Raw genomic sequence first — 26,149 nt, 5'->3', positions numbered from 1 at the left:
TTTAAATCATGTGGTTTTATATTTTAAACAAAAATGAGCAATTAATGTAACTGTCTTGATTTTTGTTGTTGATGCCAAGTCTTGTTTTTGGTCTCCTAACTGCGTTACGAAGCTTTCCTTACATTGCCAATCTCAAAGTTCTGCCTCATCAGCAGGTACAGGGAGGCACTGGCATGGCCTCGGACTGACCCCACACTGCTACTACAGTGGCGCAGGAGCCGCAGGCACAGGTCGGCACACAGCTCTGTGTCTTCTTCAAACAGCATCTCTGGATACTATGGAGAAAAAAAATGAAGAGAAAAGTCAAGCTGCAGTGTCGTCATATTACAGTGAGTTGTGAGAAGGTGTTATACCTGAAGCTGAAAACTGGCCAGTTGGAAAAATGACCAAGAAGTGGAACAACTCAATTAGGAAATGAAGGAGAGAGTAAATCAGGACAATGAAGAATCTAATGACTATACCAAAAGCTCTGTTACAGTGTGAAGCTCTGAAAGATCAACAAAGAAATACAAAGCCAGCAAAAGGCAATTCCAAAAGCAACCAAGACAGAATCCAAAGAATGGTCAGAAAACAGCAAAGAAATGGTCAAAAATCCTGAAAAAAAATAATAATAAAAAAAAACACAGTAGAACACTCATCAACTCCCTAGCGCATTTGAAATGAACTGCCAGGAACTGTGGGAGACCCTTCGGATTTACAGGGTGAAGGGCAGTTCTTGGCAGTGACTAGCAGGTGGCCCCGCCCCTTGGAAAGACCACCTACAAAACACATGGAACATAAACACAAGCATCTTACATACATAGAGAAAATCAAGGAATAACACACATCAGCAACAGCAAGTAACATTAACATAAATCAAAGAATCGGGAATGAACAAAAACAAACAAAACATGAAAGTGAAACCCAGCCAGGCAGGCGATCCTGGCTGAAATATAAGAGTTTTAGAGAGGCTGGCACTTGTTACCTTAAACACAAGAGCCCGCTGAGTAGCAAAGCAGTGCTGCAGAAAGAGGGCGCTCTGGTTACAGGCCAGACTGTGCAGCAACACCCTCAGGACGCCTCCCAGTATGCTGTCCTTGGTCTCAGACAGCATCACCGTCTAGGGAGAAGAAAAAAAAACAGAACAAATGTCAGCGGGGAAAAACTCGTCCTCACATTCAGTCATAGAGGTGTCACCAAGAAAGGCGGCGCTTTCTGCCCTCTGCACATGTCCTCATCTTGAAGCACTTCAATACACTGCTTGTGTCGGACTTCAAGTCGTTTTCCTAAAAATGAAGTGTGGGAGCCTTCAAGAAAAACCAGACAGTAGTGGGAGCATTACACGTTTACTCAGATCTTTAACTCTGCATGACGGCTCTCAAAGTGAGCATACCACCTTTTACTGCAGATAGTTCATCCTCTGTTTTCCTTTACAGAGTGAGCATGAATCCCACCCCAATACTTTTTTGACCACAAGATATGAAAATGTAATATTAACTCCACTGTACCAGAGGAGAGAGTCTGTAAAAATTCAGTTCAGAAGGAAACGAGCACAGAGTGGATGTGCTCTCAGTGATGTCCCTGCCACTTGGTTCAATGCAAAGTAGGCTGCCATTGTGTTGTGTGACTCTCTTTGCTTAATGAGTACTCATGTCCATTAATGTTACACTAATGTACACAATTCCTGTTCTTCAGTTATGTTTCAGTCAAGGACAGAAACGGGCTTGGCACACACTGGCAATCCAAAGCTCTCTGACCGACTATCAGAACTGAAATCCAAATAACTCTCTAAGACAGTGGTTCTCAAAGTGTGGTAAGTGAACATGTGTCAGGAGGTCTGTGGGCTGACCTAAGTCATATTTCTTAAAAGAACCTTCTTTGCTGATAAGGGCACACGAAATAGCACCGAGTCACGAACCATGGAGCCCCTGCATGACTTTCTTACAACTGTTAACATCTTTTGCTTCTACTCGACTCATTTCCAATCCAGTCCTGTTTCATCTCTTTTACTCAAACTTGCAGTCTTACTCTCCAATCCAACCTAACTCCATCTCCTTTTTTTTTTTATTCACCCCTGGCAATAGCAATCTCTTAAATCCACTTTGAAGGTTTTATTATGAATCACCAGCTAGAAAATGGGATTTTGAAATATAAAACCAGTATGGCTTGAATGTTATTATTGTAATGTGGCCTTTCCTCCAACATGGGCAGGGTCCAGCACCTGCTAGGCAAAAGATTGAATAGGGACAAGTGTATGCCACCCAGACCTGAGAGAAGACACCAGGCGAGCGGCAGAGACCTGTGGGTAAAGCCTACAAAAAGGATGTAGCCCACAGATTAGCAGTATGAGACAAAGAGCCCAAGGAGCAGAACGAATCTGGCAGAGCTCCTTTTCTGCTGGGTTTTTGTTGTCTTCCTTAGGGTACCTTCCAAAGACATAACAGCGGGCATAGTACTGATTTCCAATAAATGTCCCACATTTTGGCCTACTAACTCACTATATTTTAGCTTGTGTGCCAACTGTTCTTCTGAGCCCCTTGGGCCTTTACAATATTTCTCATAAGGGTATAGGGTTGGGTGGTATACTTGAAAAGTACCGAGAAATGCAAATTTTAAAAAGGTACAGTACAGGCATTTCGGGATTTTCACTACCACAAGTAAACATCCTTTCAATTTGTCTTCCCTTGGCATGATTGGGACTTCAATGGGGACCTCCTGCCCTTGCTTCAGTTTGATTGGGACTTCATGGGGTCCCCTGCCCCTTGTTGTTTCAATCTGACTGGGACTTAATGGCTTCAGGAAAGAAGCAATGCTTCATGTGGCACGATGGCCTGCAGCACTAGGGAGAACAGCAATTGGGTTTGGGTTTGGAGTTATCAGTTACTTACTTCACAACTAATACTGAAATCCAAAATCTAGCATTGATATCAAAGTAAAAATTTTAGTAGCAATACAACACTACAAAAGTACCCTGTAGTAAAAAGAACTTGATAACTGTAACGAGGAATTTACAATAATACATGGCTGCTGGCCATAGGTGGGCTTCCACATCTCTGACTTTGACAAGAGGTCCTAGATCCACAATACTTTGAGAACCATTGCTCCAAGACATATGTGTGGCTTTAAGAAACCAGACCCATTAAGGATTAAAACCCTAGGGGAGGATACAGAGCTTTGACTATAAGAACTTGGACTTGTATTATGCCTAGATGAGTGCCCCAGAGTTGAAGATCTAAGAATTTGATTGTGCTCCATCCTCATGACAATAAACTGAAGCCAGAGTATCAAAGTTAAAGTGAACTTTATTGTCATCTCAACCATATACAAGTATACAGAGATGAAATTGCGAAGCTCAGTGTCCACAGTGTAACAACATAACGTGCAAATAATAAATTAAAAATAGAATTAAAATTTAAAAACAAAACACAAACAAGACAAGACATTGTGCAAAGGCAAGAGAAAGAAATATATTGATGTGTAAGATATGTAACATAATAAATAAATAGATATAGATAATACAGAAATGATCAGTGTATGATAATTGTTGTTTAAGACGTGTGTAAACAATGACAGGTCAGAATGTTTCACAGCAGAAGGATATCAAGAGTGTCAAAATACTTAAAGGTCAGTAGGAGATTTTCAGTTCTTTTCTACCTGCACACTTGTCTTTGCAGGACAGTGGCTCACATAAATAAAAGTTCTGTTTTTAGAAGTGGTTGAGGCCGTGTGGAAGATCCCGGGGCAGCATGGTGTTAAGGAGTCTAACAGCTTGGGGGGAAAAACTCTCCTGCAGCCTGGCAGATCTGGCTTTGATGCTACAGTATCTTCTCTTGGATACCGGTTATGATATGCTGGAGTTGGACTGGCTATTCAAGTTTACATCACATTAAGCTGAAGACCATCTGCAGATACTCCAAAGTAGATATCCCTTTGACTTTTAAGCTCTGATATTACACAGGAATATATTCAAGAAAAACTGGACCCGTGTTGGTCCTCCCATGGCTATCAGACATCAACAGTTAAAGAAGAGGCCAACAGCTCTGGACAGCACATTAGAGCAGGAAAAGGGAAAGAACTTGGCTCCCCATTTCAGTTTTAAAGAAAAATATTTCCAAAATTGTGTAGAATTGTCTGCTCTGTGGGTGATGCCATTTTACAGCTCTGTACAATTACAAATACAGGCTGGCACGTTTTCATTTCAGTTTTTTTTTTCATTTTTCCACATGCTCAGCCCAGTCACTAGCAGATGCCAGGATTGTTAAAAAATAAAAAAGTTGACTTAACATGGTATGCATAAAGATGGTTCAGCTGGTAGCCCCCTGAAGGCACACCCCTCTTTTATGGCCAATGTAGAGGGAGGAGTGACTGACTGACTGGATGGGCCACTTAATTAATTGATACTTCTGCACAGACGGCATGTCAGAAACTATTGCAGAGGGATTGATATTTGTACCTTGAGGGCCGCCCTACTGGGTTTATCCAATGGGATCAATCAATCCATCTACCTACCTTGGTAACTCACTCTTTGTTACTCACATCTGTCTCACAGCAGAATTTCTGTACATTGGCTTTGAGTTCCTGATCACAGGTTACACAGAACTGGGAGAAGTGCAATTTATTTATTGGAAATGACTGGGGAGACTTTTACTGACCATTGAGATGATTTATGTGGTGGGGCCGGGGACCCTAGAGTTCCTTTAAAAGCCGTCACCTCCTCAGGTGCTACTAAAGGGAAGAAATTACCACTTATTACCTTGACAATGATCTCCAGTGTGTCCAGGACCACCAGCATGACCTCTGTGGCCAGGTTCCCATCCACAAGAGACTCTTGCTCCATTTCTGCCTTTGTCCTGCAGAGCAAAAACACAAAGAGCATTACAGATGCTACATATATTGACTTTGTGTTAAAAGTGGAGGTGAAAATGGTGCTTTACTGCTGATGACCACTTCTGGATCTCTGCTGGTTTTACCTCAGGTATAGAGGTTTTATGGGTATTGGATCTTGAATGGACTTTGCCAGGGCCTCAGGTGGTTTCATAGTTTTGACTGCTGGCTCAGCCCCAGCTTGTAACCTTGAGCAAATCCTTTATCACGAGTGAAAAACTGGAATGTAAATTACAGTTCTACAGATCTGTAGCCATAATGGATTGTGTCCACCACACATGGCGGCTCTAGAAATAAGGCTGCTTGATTAATTGTGTGCCCAGTGACCTGTCAGTTGAGTTTATTTTAATAAACCCACGCTTAACTTACATCCATACTGCACATAATTACAATTTAGAAATATAGCGTAACTAGCCATTCCCCGCGGCTCCACCCACGTAGAAGTGAAACAGGACAAACTTTAAAAATCAACAAACAAAAAGGTAACGCTAGCTAATTGGAGGCAAGTTACGCTCCAAAACACAGAGGTAGACCGACTCCCCACTCCTGATGTCACGCTTCCCCCTCCCCTTGGCCTGCAGCCTCTGTCTCAGATAAGCACGAATATATCACTCCTGCAAGCGAACTATGATTCGTAGCACGCAAAATGAAATGGAATCTTCAAGAAATATTCTAGAAAAAAACCTGATCTAAATCCATTAAGTAGTTCTCTCGTTCACTAGCTAAGCGGATGTAAGATACGTCTCGAAGCTGATGCGTGAGTCAGGAGGGCCCTGCCGTGTCTCTCTCGGATTTGCATAAATAAATCGCTACCGCAAGTGAACTATGATACTAAGTGCGATGAGATAAGTTGCAAAATCAACTGGAATGTTCAAGCAAATTATAGAAAAAAACCCTATCTAAATCTAAGAAGTAGTTCTCTCATGAAAAGTGGACAGACATACAGACAGACGTTGGATTTTATGTATATATAAAGATATAATATACCAAGTACACTGACCCCACATAGAAGTGGGAAAAGATGAAAAGGAAGAAGACTCTTTGTAACTAAAACAATCTGAGTATTGCAAATGGAGGAGGCTCAACAAGGTCAAGTAAAAGGTTTTACTTTAACAGGAGCAGTGCAGAAAATAAATGGCATGTCTGATAATGGTCACCGATGTAGTGTTCCTTATAGAAGGCTTTACTACATACAGGATTGTGTTAGGTGAAAATAAACTCTGTGTACAGTATTGGCCAGCAGATATCATTCCATTGGCTACTTGTTGGGAACCAAGGGCTGTCATAAAGTCATAATCTAATTAATAAAACTGGAAATCCATGTGTGTGTGTACATGTCTGCCATACAAGCCCACACCACTGGACCAATCTCTGCCAGCTCCCTCATTTGATAAGAGGAAGATCGTAGACTACATGCCCCAACTCCTGTTTTTGACCTGATATATCAAAATGTTTTGAGGTAAAAACTGTAGCTGTGCCAAAGTTCACCGACTGTACCACGCTGGGAAGAGAGCTCATGTGAATGAAGGGAGCAGGACAAACAAATGACAGGCCACGTGAACAGCACCACTGGCTCATGGGTGGGCAGGTGAAGACAGGGTGATGTCCTGGACAGGGAAAAACAGACAGCATAACATTAGGCATGGAAAGTGAGGTGTCATATGGAAGAAGAGCGGTCGGTGCAGCTCAAGCAATACATACATGGCAAGAGTGCTTTAAAGGTCGGTGCCTGAGAGAGCTTTGGTGAGGCTTCTCTAAAAATGGAAAGCAAGGCAACCCTGTTATTGCCAACTGTCACCCCATAAATCTGTGTCTAAGAAGCATCTCCAGTCCGATATTACAGCCAGAAGAAACACGCAGTAATACGTGTGGTTAAATGATTTTGTTTATCAAAAAGCTCATAGTAAACATTTCCAAAGCCAAAGGCCAAAATGTAAGTCCAAAAAAAAAAAAAAAAAAATCAGTTTGCATGAATTACACAACTCATTTGAACAAATACTAAATAACTCGTTCAAATTTATTATTTTTATTTTATTCCCTAGCTTTTATTTCAGTAGTGTGGAGCCCTGTTCCATATTAATTAATTTGTACATATTATTTTTCCCCCCTTGCTGTCCAGTTCTTATTACGGAGCCCTGTACGGTTCTCCTGGCATACAGCACATTGAACTGTAAGTGAACTCTGAGGTGTGTGCTAAAGCAGTGAATCGGAAGAGGAACTAGTTTGAAGACCACCGCAGTTGAAATGGTTCTTTTGAGGAGTCCAGAAACGAGTTTTAAATGCAGGAGAAGTTACAAGAATGGATTTATACAATTTTTTTTCTGAGAACGTGATATTCTGGAGTCAGCGATGCAAACATTAATAGAAGGAAAGGTAAGTTTAAAATCTAGTTGATAAAAGGCATTGAGCGGCGCAGAATTGACTGAAGCTATTGGCTGGCTCAGCTCTTCCTGTTCCGGTTCACTAAACTGCATACCAGGAAAAACAAAAGAAAAAAATAAAAATAATTTGTTTGAATGAGTTACTAATTTGCTTGAACAGGTTTTTTTTTTTTTTTTGCCAGACACGTACAGGACTCCATGGAACTTTATTAATAATATCCACAATCTTGGATAACCTGGAAGTGTACAAACGCTGACCTTCATACCGTTGCAGTGACAACGTCACACACTTCTGGCTGTCCTACCATTGCAATGACCACAGTAAACACACTGACCGCGTCCATAAGAGAGAGACATAAAATATTTTTTAAACTCTGAAATGACAGCAAAAGCGAAACATAACAGAAATTAGTACCCGGTAGCAAATAAAAACAAAATACAACTCACTTGTCAACTTTGTCGGTGTTCTGCTTCCAGTGGGTGACGTTTTTTCGCCATCGAACGTTCTCCTGATTCCCATAAGGACTTCTTTCTGCAAGAAAGAAAAAAAGACAGAGGATGAGGAGGCAGTACATGTATGCATAGCCGACAGGGGGCACTGCTAGGTGAATATGGAGCTTTATAAAGCCCCAGACAAAATACTACGGGGCATGAGGGCAGTGTAGTTGGACTCCTTGAAGGTACTGTGGAGGACATCCTGTCTGGGCTTCATATACCAAGACCCCAGAAGTAGTCTGTGTCTGGGACCTTGACCATTCAAGTCAGGCAGCACACGCAAGAGCTTGTCTGATAAAACAAAGAGAGGTCACGATGTGAAGAAGAAGGCAGTGGTGAGTGAGTAGGAAGCATTAGAGGAGTGTTGTGTGTAAATGGGCTGGCAGACCACATGGTGTATAAAATGGACTGTACATACAGGTGGGCTCTGCACAACTTTAGGTCTTTATTACAGTATTTTTATGGGTTTGTCCCTGACCCCAGTGGAGTTTCTTTTTACTTAGTCTTTTAAGTATTATTATGTTATTAAAGGGTAAGTTTGATATTTTTTTGTAAGCTGAGGTTTTACATGACATTAATTGCAGCGACACTGTGGCTTACGCCTCTGTTCTTCAGCTCCTTTCTTGTAATAGGTAAGTGCTTTTTTTCTTTCTTTCCCCACTCTGGTTGGTAACATCATTGTCAGTGGTCACTGGAGGATAAGGACACTTACTGGGAATGGGAGATAGGCATGATGGTCCATTCTACTAAGGACTGCAGGACCTCTGTGCTTCATTAAAGGTGTTGAAGTGTAATGGTCTCCCATTCAGTGTTCCCACCTGCTTATTGTCTGGCAGTGACATTGCCCCCAAGTGGCTGCTGAAACTTTGTTGAATTTTTCACATTATTTTTATTCATTTAAAGATATTCAGTAAAATCATAATGATACACCACAGCCCAGCGTGAAGTCGATGGCTAAAGGCCTACCTCTGCAGCGGCGGACCATCTCCTGTCGGGCCCCAATGGTTCCCAGAATGGCCTCTTCCAGACGGGCTTTCATATCTTGGGACTTCTTGAAGGTTAGGCTGTTTATTCGCTCAAAAGCCTTCTTCCCCTGTGCAAAGCAAGAAAAGACAGTTGAGGGTGGGAAAGGCAGCTATGTGGACACATGTGAATGTGTGTACCCTTCTCTGAGATGTTACAATGCTATTGAAGCTCCACGTGGAGTAGGAGAGAAGCTGCCCGAATGACTAAATATTGAAGTGGCCATAATAGACGGTTGGTCAATTGACCGTATAAGATTTCATCTGGAACCCAATGCAGTCGGCTGACCAAGTGTAAAGCTCAACAAATATCTTAAGCAGCCTGTTAACCCCTTAGTGAAAGTGAAGCTCATTTAATGCTGGAACACTCAAGAGCCTCACATGACCAGTATCCTACCTATCAAACTCACTGACAATCTACTGACCACAAGTGTCCAGACAGCTTACTGGCAATATGAGATGCTATCTGTGTACTCTGAGCACTTTGACTTCAAGGTAATTACCATTTGTGCATTCTGCCAACTTGATCATTCATTGGTCCACCATCACAAGTTTCTGGTTTAGGACCAGGACAGTGTGACAACACAAGTTGGGTAGTCTAACAAATAAGCATAGTGTAATGGCATGAAATATGTGCCCAATACATGGACAGCGTGACAAAATTAGATGCAGGTCTAACATGAGGACAGTATGTTGGCATCTGATGCTGGCTTAGGACCTGGACAGTGCAACAGCATGAGAAGCTGGCCTGACACATGAACAGAGGGATGAAACAAGATGCTGACATGAAATGCTGGGCTAGGACCAACACTGTGTGACAGCTCAAGATTTCAGGCCTAACGCCTGCACAGTGGGACAACTAGAGATGCTGGTCTAAAATCGGACAACATGATGGTGTGATATGTTGGTCTAAGACGTCGGCAGAGGAACAACATGAGATGTTGATGTAACAAATGGACATTGTGACAAAATGAGATGAAGGTCTCATATACAAGGACAGTGTGATGGCATGAGATGCCGGCCCAACACATGAACAGCAAGGTGGCTTAGAGAAATGTTAATCTAAATGCTGTACAGCTCTGTTGCTCTGAATGATGACAAGAATGCTGTTGAACACATGGCTCAGAGGGCTTCATGGTATAGGTGGTACCTTATACTCAAAGCAGGACACGCAGAGATACAGGAGCTCAAGGAGTCGGTTGATCTGCAGCACAGGCAGGTCAGAAAACCACTTCTCCAGGTCATCTTCATTGGCGTTCTTCAGCACCCACAGGAAACAAATGAGTAGGTTACGGCTGGACTCTGCTGACAGGGCGCTATACTGGCGGGCGGTCTGCAGACAGATAAAGCAAAATGAAGACTGAGTGACGCAAGCAGGAGTGGAGGAACAGACAGCAAGGCTGTGGGGCCTACACCCCTTTGTGGCTGCAGAGATCCCTGTGTCCTACTCACCGCAGCAGGCAGCTGGAACGCGCTCACTTTATAGTGGGGCAGCGGAGAGCCTGCAATCGCCATGGCAACTGACTGGCTAATCATGTTACCATTTTCCAAGTCAATGTCATCACTGGTGGGAGCAGAAGCATGGCGGACCCTAGGAATGTGGCTTTCTGCATATAAAACAGTACTTTCATGTGAATGGTGTCGTTGCAAGTCATTAATGAAAAGAATAGGAGTGGTGTCTGCCCACCTCCAGCACCCCCAACCCACCACATTTTAACAGTACTTAGTTGTCTTATTATGACAGATGGCACTTGAAAATGCCCTTCTCTCCTTATGGGGATGTGGGCAGTTAAAACTGTCAAACCAACCTGCTGGAACTCCAAGAAAACAAAAGCTACCACCTCAATACCCAACAAAAAAAAAAAAACAAATGCCACAATACCACCACCCCACGATACCTGTGAAGTCATACAGCTGTGGAAGGCTCTCCATGACAATTCCAATGAGTGGCAGATACAATTGAGCTATCTGGGCCCGGACTTCGGGGTCAGTGTAACGAGGGTCTGTGTCATGGGAGCACAAGAGGTTGTGGATTGAGCTGATGGCCTTCTTGTGCAAGAAGAAAACCCTGAAGGTGAAATAACACACATTAGAAGAAAAACGGAATGATCGTCTGATTCCACTGTGTTGTCTGCTGCATTTACTGAGACCGAGAGCAACAGCATCTGTATGATAACATTTGGTCAGTGTGGCAGTCGCTACTCAACTGTGTTCATTCCAGCAGCAGCCCATAGAAGGTGTTGCTGAGGTCAAGAACGGTCTTTGGTGTCTGTTTCTTACCCTTCTCCATCAGGCTCCAAAATCAGTGCCAACTCTGTAAGCTGGAGGCCTGCCAGAAAGTGCTGCTGGCGGAAAGGCACGGACAACTCAAACATGTTGGATATGCGCAAGTCCTGCACATGGCTGGAGAAGGCCGAACTCTGGGGAAAAAGAAAAAAAAGAAAATGAAAATTTCACTTGATGAGCAGAGAGTGAATGGAGCTGGTCTGGCCGGTCTAATCCCGCTCGGACTGGAACACGACTATGAAGGGAGAAGGAAAAGAAGAAAACGACAACACAGGAGGAAGGGAGAACAGAGTAGAAGGAAGAAGTAGAAAAAGGGAGAAGAAGTAAAAGAAGATCTATTCGGTTCTCTAGCCCATTATGAGTCAAACGAGTTGTGTGTTGCTGGAGAAGTGTCCTCTGTGGGGACAGACCACAGACTTGTGTCCAGCTATACCATGTTGGACTAAACAGGTTCAGAAGATTAGATGAGGTGGCCCAGGTGGTCACTAAAATCCTCCCAAATCCAAGGGAATCCAATGGTGACTATAAACTGGTCTGCTCTGAGTGAGTTTGTGGTGACCACCTGACCCCAGGTCTTGGCATCTGTTAAATAAACATAGGTAGCAATTGAAGAAATCAGCAGGAGTGCCTGCACCAGCTATGGATTTGAAAATCAATCTGAACGTCAGGGGACATGACTGGCAGATTTGGGGGCCAGTCTACAAATGATAAAGCCCATTCTATCACATTCAACTTTTGATCTCACAATCAGTGTTGTGGTGGCCCACAGATGTGTGTACCTCAGGCCCCATTGGCACAACTGCCTGTTACATCTCTGTCACAGTACAACAAATAGAATGGAACCTCCTGTGCACCTGGGATGTGGCCGAGCAGATGGAGGGGGAAGGAGAGGCTGGAGGGCTGAGGGCACTGCATGGCAGGTTCAAGGTGACGTAGTGCTCGTGGCTGCACACAATACGTAAGAAGTCCATCCGCAGAGAGATCAAGGAATTGGGATTCTGGGTCGCCTGAAGTTTGTTGCCAATCTACATCAGTCAAAAAGAACAGAAAGAAAGAAACATAAACCTCACTGGATTCCAAAATAAACCATCCTGTCTTAGCTAGAAGTGCAGAGGACAGCCTAATGGCACCCGGTTTGCTTTGTCAATCTAACCTGCTTGCAGTAGGTGCGGATGAGGCTGAAGACAAACCCTCGGTCCATCAATGAGAGCAGGTCATTCAGAAAGAAAGCCAGGTTGGCATTCAAGCGCTCCATCAGCTCCACGTCCTGGAGGAAGGAGAGAAAGAGGATGAATGTGAGGCACCATTTTGGGAAGAGGGTACAACGCTTAAGAGTCTGTGACAATGGACATTGTTACACAAAGATATGGGGAGGTATGAAAAAGAGCACTAAGAGAGACTGCAGAGGAAGAGCAAGAAAGAGACATGAAGGGTCAATATGAGTACCTTGTGGGCCCGGCTGGAAATGTCAACACTGATGGCTCCCACCAAAGCTGAAATGTCATCCACAAAACGGTCAGGGAACCTCATCTTGCGGGGAGTATCCAGCTTTTCGGTCAGGTACAAGTGGTGGGTCATGCTTTTCACCTGCACAAGTAGAGGCAGACCAGACCACAGCAGGATGGTCAGGAGTGGCAGAAGGGGAACTCCGAGAATGGATAGAGGAGTCACCCACTTACCATGAGCTGAAAGAAAAACCAGGCTTGCTGCAAGGCGGCCTCTCGGACTGAGCTGGTGCTCACCACCCACTGGAGAGCCAGCTCTTCATGAAGCAACTAGACACAGGAGACAGACGTTAGAATCACATGGTCTGGGGGACACCCCCTGACCGCCCAAGATTGCTATGGTGGGCACACTTGAGCAGCAGGGTGATTACCCCTTCAATTTAAACAAGAGGAGGTTAAGGGGGCCATACTCACATTACAAGTGATGAGCCCTTCACACAGGAAACAGAAAGTGGTAAATGACGGTTATGGGGGTGTGCAACACACACACACAGGAAATGGAGCCACCCGTGGGAGTCACATCGCTTCATTATCAAATGAAAACCCATCAGGAACAAATCAAAGAGGAAAAAAGAGGCAGCAACAGCCACCTGCGGGTGTTACATCACTTCACACACCAAACAACACTCATTATTCACTAAGACGTGTTAGTAATAAGCACACAAGAAAGAGGAGAGAAGAAGTCACCCAAAGGTGCTACACCCAGTCACCTTGACATGAAATACTCCTTCATAAAGGTGATGGAAATTAGTTTATAATGGACACTTTAAGGTGTCATACCACCTCCCACTGGGACAAAGGATCCACCCAAGGGTGCCACAGACATAGGCAGTAGCCCTTCACTCAGAGAGCAGTTGACATTTAAAAGTGTGAGTCTGACTCACACCCACCATACACGTGAAATGATGTCACTCATGGATGCTACACAACTTCATTCACAAGTGATGATCCGTGTTAGTCATACAGGTGCCACACCAACACATACCTCCAACACTGGCATCAGCCACTTTAAGGTGTGACGCTGCCACACACAGGAATAAGGAATTATTAATTAATGGAAACCTTAGGGTGCTGTGTCACCTCCCACCAGGATACAGATACCAAAAGGAGCCATCCACACATGTGCTATTAGAGTCATGGCAGCCCCTAAGGGTGATAGGGGTGGTGATGGTCGGGCCACAATGCTGCACTCATTCATCAAGCACATTAGCAGCAGCCGTTTTGAGGGGATGTGTGCGTTCATCAATTAAAACAAATTAGCAATGGAACCTTGAGGGTGCCATGCCATTGCCCTCCCTCCAGGACGCAGATGTTAAAATGAGCCACCTGTGGGTGTCACCATGTTTATATTAAAAAAAAAAAAAAAAAAAAAAGGTAGACTCAAGTAATAACCCACACTTCACCAATCACACTCACTAATGCTCTCTTAGAAAACAGCAGTCAGTGGCACTCACCCAATGGTGGGACTAGTGCCAGTCAACTTGTACTTTCAAACATTCACACTGACAGGAAGACGTTGTCATGGAGGCGGTCAGGTCTGTTTCCTGTGTGAAATGGCGTGAGAGAAACACCAAAGAAACTAGCCCTATCCTTGCCCCTCCCCCTCCTCAACCCCCCCCCCCCCCCCCAATAATTCTGCCACCCCAAGGAACAGGAAACAAGCGTGAGAACAGTGGGTGTCACACTACAGGTAGGGCAGACCAGATTTGACCCACGATTCTTAGCTGGCACTTTGGTGTCGGTGACAGGACAGGCCCAACTAAGGGTTAGCGGGTAACTGGCACCGAGAGAGACCCCAGTCAAGGAATCTACACCAATGTGTGCGCATGGCCTCACGTCTACAGCAGTGTGGTGGTAAACTATTCCCAACAGAAAAAATGACATAGCCTGGCACGGCTGGTTTCTGACGATGTGAACTGTGCAGCCAATCAAAAGTTATGAATTGGTGTCAAGAGGATGAAGGTGTACATGTTAGGGGGCAGTGGCGGGTCGGGGGTGCAGCTATTCAGTCAGCTAACATTAGGATTACCCCTTTTTTTGTGAACTTTGTAATTTTCTTTCACTCCTTATCTGGTTGTGTTTTCATGTTTTTTGCATTATTCCTAATTTCCTCTTCTCATAATTACATGTCTAGGACTTTCAAGAGTATTTTACCCGCCTGCCTACCTACCTGAGTACATTGCACAGACATTACTTAGCTTTTCCTCTGTTCTTTCTTTCGGCTTCCCTTTTGGGCTTCGCAGTTCCTTGTGTAGCTTTGGTGGTCCTACTGACCATTTTCATTAGTGATTGGTGAAATGAAATGCACAGCAAAAAAACTAAAAAAAAACAATGGTGTTTCAATTTTAGGAAATCTGTCACATGAGAAGGAAGGTGTGTGGCTCCATCGGGAAGTGTTTACATGCATTAAATCCTCCTGCATCTGCCTGTCCTTTTGAATTTAAATAAAGATCTCTAGTAAAGAAATGAGAAAAAAAAAATCACCTAATTCAATTCCTGCCATGTGCAAACATTTTTTTAGCCACCAAACATGTTCTGGTAGTATGATGCCCACTTTGCCAATTATGATAACAATTTTGGTGACTGCAATCCTAATGATGCATAGGAGACAGAAAATAAACTTGAAGCTCTTTGGCTCATGCAGCGTGTGGACTTTCACCTGCAGGAGTTAAGAAACAGGATTTAAGGACAGTTGCTAGGTGTTCTGGGGGTGCTGGGGACTCAGGGCTTTAGAGGCTTTTTGTATAGTGTGCTTTCATGTGCATTTTGGAGTGCCATCTTGTGGACACTCTGCAGCAAGCCACATTTTTGAAAAACTCACTGCACCTCTACAGTGATGTGAACGAGACACAAGCAGAGTTCATTTTACCGTTGTGGTAGCTGCAGAAAAAGCACGGGTAATCATGGAAGTGCATCTGCTAATGTTTTTTTTTTGTGCCTGATAGAAAACTTTAAATACTAAATGACTGGCAGACACGTGGAATTAGTGCATGAAAACACTACCAGGCAGGAACTGAACTCTTTTCTTCTTGTGTCAATGGTGTGAATTTTGCTGAAAGTGAAATGCCACACGTGTTGGAAATTTTCTTTGAGACTACCATTGTGGTGCAAATTCAATGTTGCATGAATGGTTTTGCTCATCAGAACTTACAAACATATCATGAAAAGTACACAAGGGCCACATCATGTGATTCTATGCCCCCTCAAACACGCGACTCCTACGTACCAACTGCGACTATGGAGGCTAAATTAAACAAAAAGGATCAGGACAAAGGGATTAGATTGCTAGTTCTGTAAATAGGTAAAGTACTGCAGAAGTAAATGTACATAAACCATTCCAAGACATTTGGTCTTTCCAGTTGCATTGTTTATAGCTACGTCTGTCTTACACTCATAAATCTGTTATTCTGTGGGTCTTCCATGGGTCATTACCTCTGTATAATCTTTTCAATATTGCTATTCATTTTCATCATGTTTCTTGTTACAGGCCATTTTCAACACGGTTTTCACAGTGTTCACTGCTGTTTTGAGGCGTTTTTCTTGATTGACGATGACTTAGTGTTGCTATCACATGACTGATCGTGCGCTCCACGTGATGTCAACACAATGCCTTTGTAGAAAGTGGTGGTGTTCACTGTAAGGTACCCAAGGCCTCAGATCGAAGGGACTTTCTCAAAACATTTCGGCCAGTTTTTCTAGTGACACAGGACAGACATTAAACCCGGGATTTTTAATTGCAATACTCTTTTTCTTTTGTTCCCTGCCTGCCATTTCCTTTCCCTAAAACCTTAATTAGGAACTATCTATCTAACCGGGAAATGATCTTTTGGCTGCTCTTTTTTGACAGTCATAACTTACATGGGTTCTCCTTACTCAGGCAGTATTTCCTTCACAGTCTGACCCCACTGTGCTCGCAGGAAGTGAACTCGGGGTCCTCACCCTGTGCGGAGTGCAGAACAAGCCTCACGCAGTCATTCGAGCCAGAACAATTCTCAATGACTCTTCTTCTTGAGCTCCACTCCAATGGCACCCTCTATCATCTTTAATGTGTGTCTCAAGGGAAAGCTTCAAGATGAGCAATCGGTCTGGGAATCGGTCAGAAGCGTTGTAGCTTCAGATAATGTTGTCGTGCAGGTTGTTTACATCAAACGTCAAATGTTTACCACCACACGGCTGTGCACGCTGACCACTTGTTGTCCTGTGCCCTGGCAGGCCCTTCTTTAACAAACACCAGCATGAACAGAGAGATGGCCACCCACCCAACCGGACACAAACAAGAGGAGAAAGCGACTGGACTGTCTACCTTTCGGGCGATCTGCCGCGCCTGGGTGGAGGTGGAGAAAGTGGAGGCGTCGACAAAAGCAGACATGCGGTTAGGGCACCGCTCGGCGGCCTGTGGGGTGAAGAGTGACAGGGATGGACCATGTGGAGGACAGACAGAGAAAGGAGACTTTCAGAGATGAATAATGATGGCAGCAGGTCATGTGTTTTACCAGTGGCAACAGCACACAGAATTGCTAGGGTAGTCCAATGCGGGCGGGCCAGCCAGCCCCCAAGGGTCTGCTCTTTGGTTAAAGAAAACATAATTAAAGCCATCGACGTACACATCAACAATTCACAATCTTCATTTATCAGATGGCAGCAGCATGATAAAATACCAAGAGAAAACTTGACCTTGGCTTGTGGAAAGACCCCTTAAAGGCCACCTCGGCCCAACCTGCTGTGGAATTCATGGGATTAAGAGAGATCAGACAGACATCGAGTTTCTGTCCTACTGGGAAATGAGAGGGGTGGGGAGATGTGGATGGCAGAGAGAGAGAGAGAGACATGCAGAAGACTACCAGCAGTGCCTGTTGAGACCCCAGTCCAGTGGGGTGTCCCCAATGGCCATGTATAATAAAAATGACTGCCCATTTGTCACAGTGTCCTACTCAACTGGAAAATGATGGCTCACCCATTATAACACCGTGGGAAAGGAACTGCTTATTCTATTTTAAAATAAAAAAAAAATCTAATTTTTGCATCTTTGGAACTAAGCGCCTTTACCAAATGGAAGGAATTTTTTAACGTTGCTCTTAATTATTAATGCTGGACTTCTGTTGATCACAGCAGTGACACCCCAACAGTTTACGGATTTTCATTTTTTTTTTTAGCTTCACAGACAGGAAGGCGTTAGATTTGATATGAAATCCGAGCCCCCAAAATCCACAAAAATGGTGTAATTTGTATCTTGTGGGAGCAAATTATTATCTTTTGAGCTCAAGGGCCATGTGCTGTGATCTGAGGCTATTGAGGTGTGCATATAAGACCATGAAGACGCATGCCACTATCATGCTAAACTGAACCTGGAAGGCCAGTTTTACATGATGGCGACCGAGCGTCTTACGTCTGTAAAGGTCAATTTGAAAGAGTCGATGAATCAGCCCTCGCAGGGCAAGGTCGCACAGATAGCTGCTCTGTTTACGGCGTCCCCCAATGTCATCCATTGGCAGCACCGCACGTCACCATGGACCTAAGGCAGCAGCTTCAGGATGGAAGAGCAGAAGTTTTTGACAATTTTATGCCACCTGGCTTTATTATTCTCATAAACATATGAGAGTTTTTAACAAATACCAAACTTCTAAAATAAGGCAGTAAAAAGGGAAGAAGCCAATCAATGAGTGTCATATAGACATGTGACTGGCAGTAAGATATTATTAAGAGAATTATTTTCATATTTCTTACTGAAAAATTAAATTACAATCTTTGAGGAAAGCATAACATTAGAAGTATGAAGCTTTCCCAAACTGTCTTTGAGTGTATTTGAATTATGCGAGTGGTGACTTGGAAAAACACAAAATGACATCAGAATGAATCGTCCGGCAGCGACTTCATCATTTCCAAGACAACCTCAAGTCTCTCAATATATTTCTGTTCGGCCCTCTAACAGAAGCCTTAAAAACGCTCCACTGTTTTCAAAACAAGTAATTACTGCCATCTTTTTTTTTTGCCATCACCTTAATTGTTTTTATTCTCTTATGTAACATTTTAAAATGAGTTCTAAAAACACTAACATAACTTCTGGTAGATGTATGGCATTTAACACAAAAGTACCTCAAGAAGGAGCCGGCCAGTCTCTGTACTCTGCTGCCCTCTACTGGTTATTGTATGAGAGACACTTTGACATTGAAATGTCTCAAAAATAGGCTCTCTATACATACTGTATGTTTAAAATTTAACAAAAACTCCCGTTTATAACAGGATTTTCAAAGTACCTTAAAGAGCAACTGAACCATATTTCAAAACAACTAGTATCCCGGGAGCCGATTTGTTTTATGCAGATTGATAGAGGAATATTAACACTCTGTACTTGCCATGTAGTATATACACAAACTGCCTAAATTAAATTGACATTTTACAAAGGAGAACCTTTACTGTGGCACTCCAAATTGTGCTCAGGTCCATTCAGTTTCCTTTAGTTGCCCTTGGGATGTGTTCACAACTTAGCTGGAGACCATCTGTGGCAAACTGAACTGACAGGACATCATTTACAAAGGCACACGTCTGTTTATAGAAAGTCCAAAATTCTCAGGGCATATCAGGGTGAAAACCAACCCATAAAGTCCAAAGACCTCTCTGTAGACCTCTGTGATCAAATTGTCAGAGATCATAGATCAGGGCAAGTGGATCAAACAGTTTCTAAAGCTTTGAGTGTTCCCGGGAACACAGTGGCCTCAAGAATTGTGAAATAGAAGAAGTCTGCAGCCACCAGGACTCTTCCTAGAGATGGCTACTCTGCCAAACTGAGTAACAACGCAAGAAGGGCCTTGGTCAGGGAGGTGACCAAGAACCCAATGCTCACTCTAACACAGCTTCACAAGTCCTCTGCTGATGTGAGAAAACCTGTTGGAAGGACAATAATCTTAGGAGTGCTCTATCAAACAGGCATTAGCAGTAGACCGGCTAGATGGAAGCTGCTCTTGAATAAAAGGTATGAGACAGGTTTACAGACTCTGAGGGCATGTGGAGAAAGATTCACTGCTCTGATTAGAAAAGAATTGAACTCTTTCGGTAGAACTCCAAGCACTGTGCCTGGTGAAGACAGGCACTGCTCATCGGCTGCCTAATGACATCCCCATTGTGAAGCATGGTGGTGGTACGGTGTTGCTATGGTGATGCAGGGACAGAGAGACTGGTCAGAACTGAGGGAAGGATGACCTTGAAGAGATCCTGCTCCACAGTGCATGCCACCTCAGACTGAGGTGACGGCTCAGTGACCCGAAGCATACAGCCAAGACAATGCTGGGGTGGCTTTGGAATACGTCCGACTGTCTTTGAGTGGCCCAGACCTCATGTGTGGACAGACCTGATGATGGCAGTTTACAGACGCTTCCCATCCAGCCCAGCAGAGCTTGAGAGGATCTGCCAGGAAGAATGGGATAAACTGCCAAATCAAGGTGTACCAAGGTTATAGAGACTTCCCAATAGGATTCAAAGCTGGAACTGAGAGGTATGCAAATAGAAAAAGTGTATTGTGAAATGTGATTATAAATAAATAAAAAACAGTATGTGAGCATAAATGTTTCTCATGAAATGTGTTTTGGTTGCTTATATCTTTCTGTATGTATTTACTTATTTCTACAATGATGTCACACGCAGTAAGAAGTACACCCTGAAATGAAGACTGTCATGGTCACTCATAACAGCTGAGTGGGTGTGCTCTGGCCATGGCCGTTTTTTTTCTTTTTTTTGATAGAGTGCACCACAACAGACATGGCCTAACCCTTAAAATCTGGCAGCCTTTACAGATTGACCTTTTCAAAATGGAAGACAACTTCTGGCTGGTTTTGCCCTGGTGACTTTAATCCCCTAAAATGGCGAGTCGAGGTGGGACAGACACAGACTTTGGGACCAAGCTGGAGGAGCACTGCTGGCTAATCAGAAGTCAAGCACAGACAGAGGATGGCAGGAGAGAGTGGAGGAGCTGGAAAGCCCTGTTTGCTTTTGCCGAGCACGGGTTCATTTAGTGTCCAATGAAGGCCACACAAGAAATTTGACTTTGGAACCTCCAAGGTCCCAGCGCCCGCCAATCTCCCAGAAACCGTACACCTTGATTAAAAAAAGCAAAGAAAAACCCAGAAGGCCAAGACCTCCATGCACTATGAGGGGTCCTGGAAATGGCAATGGTGGACGTGCACCGCCCCCCAGCTGCAGACTAAGCACCTGCTTGAGGTCACCACTGGAATTGGGCTGGTTCCTCCGCAGCACAGCCTTGGGACCACCCGGAGCATAAGCAGAGTTCACCCATGAGTGAGAGCGATCGATGCCCTGTAACCAAGAGGGGAGAAAAAAAAAACAAGAGGTGGGGGAGGGGTAGAGAGAAGAAGGGGGGGACACCCAAGGGGGGGTCAAGAAGGGGCACAGGAGAGAACAATCGAGCATCAATTAAAGCAAGCTGATGGGCTGCCAGCAGCAGCCTGAATTAACTGGGTGACATTAGAATTTCACCCCTTCAACACTGCCAAATCCCAGCGCCCACACCAAAACCCACCATTTCACTTAGTGCCACTCTGTCTTGGGAAAACATAGAAAAAAATAACAACTCAGGCAGCCATAGTTCTGGACAGGCCGAGGGGGCCCCTGTGACTCATGTCAGAACTAAGGGTCTCTTATTAATAAGAAGGAATTTCTTATTAAAAATAACAGACCCTCAATATTTACTTTGTCTGCCAGATATTTTTCAAAAAAAATAATAATAAATGTAAAGAAGCCACTAATATACTTTATACACTTTAATCACTGACAATACCATGAGATGGTTATAGACAGAATAAATGGCCTCCTGTGTCATCTTGGTAACTTGTAGTGGTCCTGCTGCCACCTCATGTACAGTGCAAGTGAAATTTGTACTTGAAAGTTTGACCGACACATTTAGTTGGCGAGCCCCTAAATTTGCCTGTTAGGAATGCAGAAAGCCCACTCTGCAAGACTTGGTAACAGAGAGGGGAAAGAATGCCATGTTCAGAAGGCACTAAGGCAAATGATTGAATGTTGAACTTTTTATGCTTTGATTTTTCTGCTCCGTAATGTATGATATACATGGACTCTCCAACAGTGCCTTGCAAAATTATTTGTCCCACAACCCCCCACATCAATTTTATCATTTTACAGAATAGCAAATCCCATGCTCAATTTTCTTCTATATAATACGTTGTGTATTATCTAATGTAATGCTTGTCCAAGCATTACATTAGTCCAGCTAGACATGCCGGACCCCCTCTTCTTACTAGTCTTCACTCATGTATGTTTTAAGAAGCCAAGAAATTGCAACAGTAAGCTCCGATGAAGACCATTTGGGTTCACTCCGGGGTAAAAGATAAGCCACCATGCAGGGTTGCATCATCCAAAAAATTTTGGCCAGACTGCTCGTCTCTCTTGGCAGCAGGATAGTGAAGGCCAAGGTGGGTGACAGTCAGCATTGATCGGCCAGAGAACCACCAGCATGACTGAATAGGAATGGCAGCCAAAAGGCAGAGGGAAAAGGGAGTGTGCCATCTGGGCATGGGCACTGCAGACAAGAGAAATGTGACTGATGCCAATGGCAGCACACTACAGTGGAAGGCCCATAGTGTGGCGAGACAACAGAAACATGGGGGCACCTGCAGAGGATCTGGGATTTGAAAGTCAAAGTTACATTAGTCCACCTTAGACAGCCTGTACAGGTTTGGCTCTCCAGGTAGCGCATGGGGGCAATGCCAAGGATTTTAGTTAAAGTACACATTCATGGGTCACAAGACCTTCAACTATGCTGAATGAGCGTTCTGTGAGAAAGAGATAAAGACAAAGAAAAAAAGAAAGAGAAAGAAAATTGTGTGCTAAAAACAGAGTGTTACTTGACTCTACAAAGTGCCTTTAACATCCAATTGTCTTCTGTACAGCATATTTGAAATACATCCATTTCTCTATAATATGGCCTCCTTCATACAGAAAATTTGGAGACTAACAAAACAGGAAAGGCACATTATAATTCATGGATAGATAGATATTGAAATATCAGACAGCCACAGTCAGTATACACTGTATGAAAGGCACTTCATGAACAGGTAGTTAGGGTGGTCCAATGCACATCTATGAAGTTCAGTATCAGACATCAGAGAGCTCAGAAGGAGCTTCATGTTGCGTTTCATTCAGGCCCCCCGCTTCACTTGCTTGTCCCCTTAAGGGTTGTCCATTGGTTTCTATCATTGTCTGACTCTACCTACTTGCATGGTGGCTCCTTCTTGAGAAGTTTCCTCCCGCATGTCCCACACCACATGTTCTCCCAAAGTGCACCCCCTTACCTTGTTCCCGATGATCTTTTGTACTTCCTCGTCTGGTGAATGTGGAGTGGTGGCCAGATCAGGATTGCTGTTACTGATGCTCTTTGAGCGAGAGAGGTTGAGGCTGCTGGGCCTCCCGGTGGCTCGGGAAAGGGTGGCATACTGGATGGGACCCCCATAAGGCGGACTGCCTGCCACTTGCACAGCAGCAAAAAGAAAGAGCAAAAAGGCTAAGTAAGCAAAGCAGACAGGCCTTCATGTCAGAGAGTGCAGGCCAACACAACTGGCTGAGAAAAACAAACAATAGACGGCTCAGGGTGACCCCGTTCGTGCCATCACGCGAGCCAGAAGGTTGGACAGGTGGGCAATCATGGTCAGATATTAACAGGAATGGCTTTATAAACTAAGCACATGCACACATGAGGGACTTCTATAAAAAGTGGAAAACTTCATAGTGGGCTGGAGCTGCTAAATGGCAAGGCTTAAACAATAAAACATGATGGAGTTTAGGTAAAGAGTGCGATACTCACGGCCTCCATGCAGTCCAGGATCAAAACTTGGCAGGTGGAAACAGTAGTGGACATAGGAAGCCAACAGGCTGTTGCGCCCATGCTGGTCCTGGTTCCCGTCCAGATTTTTGTGGATCTGATTAACAATGAGCGCCATGGCTTCAAAGGCTGCTCGGCCCAAATTCACTAAAGAAAGAAAAGGCAGACATCCGTAATTCAATGTGAGTCAAGAATACACAAAGTCGAGAAACAAAGGAAACAAGCAGTGAAAGAGAAAAGAAAGAGGAGGCAGAGGGGAATCAGAAGAAAGAAAAAGGAAGCCAGGGCAGGAGAGAGGAGAAGAACATTTGGAAAAAACAGGAAATACAAAGACTCTTAAGGAAAAATAGTTAGAAGTGGAGAAAGTGAGTCAGAGGAGAGGCAAGAGAAAAATAAAATTCAGAAAGTGCAAGAAAGATACAAGAAACGGGAGAACAAGAGCATGTCAGACAATAGAGTGAAGATGAAACCAAGGAGAAGAATCAGAGGAGAAAGAGGTAGAAGAAGTAATGTGGAGTCAGCAGAAACAAGAGGGGGCAAAAGATAAATGGAACAGAGAGACACACTGAAAATGGAGGAGGGACACAAGAAAAACAAAAGCAAGTCGGGCAATGGAGTGAAGAGGAAACAATGGGAAGACAAAAGACAAACAGAAGAAAAAGACTGAGGAGAAATAGCTGAAGGAAGGACAGATGGGCCAAAAAAAGACAAAGGAGCAAAGAAGAAATAGATAACAGTCATGGAAAAAGAGCTATAGGAACTACACGGGAGCCAGAGGAGATAAAGGGAAGACATGGGAGAAAAGAAGAAATAAAGGAAAATCAGAGGACAAAAAGCTAGAGGAAGTAGAGTGGTGTCAGAAGAAACCTGGGGTTAAAGCTAAAGAGAAATAGATGAATCAGAGATGAATTACAGAACAAACAGCCTGAAGAAGCACAGTGGAGCCAAAGGGGACTAAGGGAAGACATGGGATAAAAGAAGAAATAGAGAAGATTCAGAGAGAAAGTTTTATAAGGAAGTTGAGAGGAGACAAAGGGGAGCCATATTTAAAAACAGAGGAAAGACAGAAGAACCCGAAAAGGAAGACTCTGAGGAAGTCATGGAAAGCTCAAGAAGCTCTCAATGGAGCAGTAAGACTGGAAGAGTCAGAGAAAATGATCCATGGCAAGAAAGACTAATCAGAGAGGAAAACCTTAAGAAAGCCAAGAGTGGTTAGAGGAGGAAAAGAGCACAATTGCAATGAGAAGTAAAGATGTAGAGAAGGAGGAAGAAGGAAAAAAGTAAACAAGCAGAGAAAATGCAGAGGATCAGAAAAGATGGAGAGTAGAGGAATTAAAGGGGAGCTACAAGAGGAACAGTCAGGGAAACCATAGTAGATGGAGTACTAGACTAGCTAAACTGATGTGCCAGCTCACTGCCTTACCCATTTGCCCTCCAATGACTGGCGGGTGCACGATGAGCAGAATGAGCTTGTTGAGGATATGATGGATGAAGCACACGGTGGTTTCCAGGTTGGCACACTTCAGCTGGGTGATGCTGGACTTGAGCTCAGACTCCACATTGTTCTCTGTGATGATGACGTCTTTCAGGCGGAGCGGGAATGAGTACTCCTCCAAGACATGTACCAGTGTGAAGAACTTGTCCAGGTGGGCATCCTGGGACAACACCACAAAGAGACATGTCACTAAAGTGTGACTGCACCACAGCAGGTGAACAGACTCACACACATGCCAAGGCAAACAAATACAGACAGAGGGGCACAACCATTAAAAAGAAGCAATGTCCTAGTGGTGTGTCTCAAGGTGGGCACGCATATCATCTGTTGCCACCAGAAAAAAAGAGCAAAGAGCAAAAACAGCATAGAGCAAAGCCCCATCTCGCAGGACAGAAGCCATTCTGCTCCACCCGGACTTGCAGGTTTATTTTTAAACAAAAACATACAAAAATCCAAAAACTACCTGAGTGTGAACTGAAGAGGCGGCAGTCACGCCCACTGTGAAGACCCCCTTGTGATTGTCCACCCACTTCATACCGGGTAACTGCACCTGAAAAACAAATTACACATCTATTAGGTGGCATGAACAAAAACGGGGTGGTTTCACACTGGCGGCAGAAAGACTGGCAGGGATGAAAATTGAATCCCAAGCAGTGTGGATTCTTCAAGGTCAGGGACTCGGGTAGATGGGGAGGTCTGGACTACATAGAGGACACGGGTCCACGGACCATCAAAATCAGAGACCCAAGACCTCAACAGAGCGGCTTTAGTGACCAGAAAAAACAAATGTGAACTGAGTACCATAAAAAATGCAGCAATCAGCACTTCACAGAATCACAAAGCATCTGGAGTTCATGAGTGGCATCCAGTTGTTGTCGAAGTGGAATCTGCATGTTCTCCTTGTGTATGTGTGGACTTTCGTCCCTCCCACATCTCCAAAAACATCCGTGTTAGGTTTCATTTGTGATTGCAATTTAGCATTCCCAGTGTGTAGAACTGGGCATTGCCATGGACTGCCACTCAGTCCAAGTTTGTTTTCTGCATTTCATCCAGTGCTATAGGGAAAGGCTCAGGCACAGTGGGACTTACGTCAGGAGTGAGGACCGAGTAGCTGGGAGGAGGCTTCTCGATGGACACTGGTAGGCTGAAGACGCCGGTGCGCAGGCGACCATGCTGCATCAGTGGGATCCACTGTGGACATAAAGGACAGCAAGCAAGTAGATGGTACATTGAAAGAGGCACTCTGGCGATGAACT

At 44.1% G+C, this 26,149-nt stretch overlaps 1 protein-coding gene across 5 annotated transcripts in view; it reads right to left on the bottom strand.

Annotated features, from left to right (window-relative positions):
- Positions 1 to 26,149, bottom strand: part of LOC114668202 (dedicator of cytokinesis protein 7-like) — a 97,526-nt gene that overhangs the window by 23,388 nt on the left and 47,989 nt on the right. For 2 of the 5 annotated variants that reach the window (XM_028823864.2, XM_051920572.1), the window contains exons 18-37: positions 25,983 to 26,084; positions 25,357 to 25,443; positions 24,822 to 25,053; positions 23,381 to 23,545; positions 22,872 to 23,047; positions 20,755 to 20,859; positions 16,856 to 16,945; positions 12,727 to 12,822; positions 12,494 to 12,634; positions 12,201 to 12,314; positions 11,902 to 12,072; positions 11,042 to 11,181; positions 10,660 to 10,829; positions 10,214 to 10,368; positions 9,912 to 10,094; positions 8,706 to 8,832; positions 7,692 to 7,776; positions 4,733 to 4,829; positions 965 to 1,099; positions 123 to 275 (exon numbers count right to left, since the gene is read on the bottom strand). In XM_028823864.2, coding sequence (XP_028679697.2) covers positions 123 to 275; positions 965 to 1,099; positions 4,733 to 4,829; positions 7,692 to 7,776; positions 8,706 to 8,832; positions 9,912 to 10,094; positions 10,214 to 10,368; positions 10,660 to 10,829; positions 11,042 to 11,181; positions 11,902 to 12,072; positions 12,201 to 12,314; positions 12,494 to 12,634; positions 12,727 to 12,822; positions 16,856 to 16,945; positions 20,755 to 20,859; positions 22,872 to 23,047; positions 23,381 to 23,545; positions 24,822 to 25,053; positions 25,357 to 25,443; positions 25,983 to 26,084 — 2,724 coding nt within the window. Of the gene's footprint in view, positions 1 to 122; positions 276 to 964; positions 1,100 to 4,732; positions 4,830 to 7,691; positions 7,777 to 8,705; positions 8,833 to 9,911; positions 10,095 to 10,213; positions 10,369 to 10,659; positions 10,830 to 11,041; positions 11,182 to 11,901; positions 12,073 to 12,200; positions 12,315 to 12,493; positions 12,635 to 12,726; positions 12,823 to 16,855; positions 16,946 to 20,754; positions 20,860 to 20,884; positions 22,353 to 22,871; positions 23,048 to 23,380; positions 23,546 to 24,821; positions 25,054 to 25,356; positions 25,444 to 25,982; positions 26,085 to 26,149 lie in introns of those variants that run through there. The other 3 variants (XM_028823861.2, XM_028823862.2, XM_051920573.1) reach the window with 3 other exon arrangements.

The sequence above is a fragment of the Erpetoichthys calabaricus genome, chromosome 17 (genome assembly GCF_900747795.2).
Source record: "Erpetoichthys calabaricus chromosome 17, fErpCal1.3, whole genome shotgun sequence".
NCBI lineage: Eukaryota > Metazoa > Chordata > Cladistia > Polypteriformes > Polypteridae > Erpetoichthys > Erpetoichthys calabaricus.
This window is presented reverse-complemented; position numbering and strand designations above follow the sequence as displayed.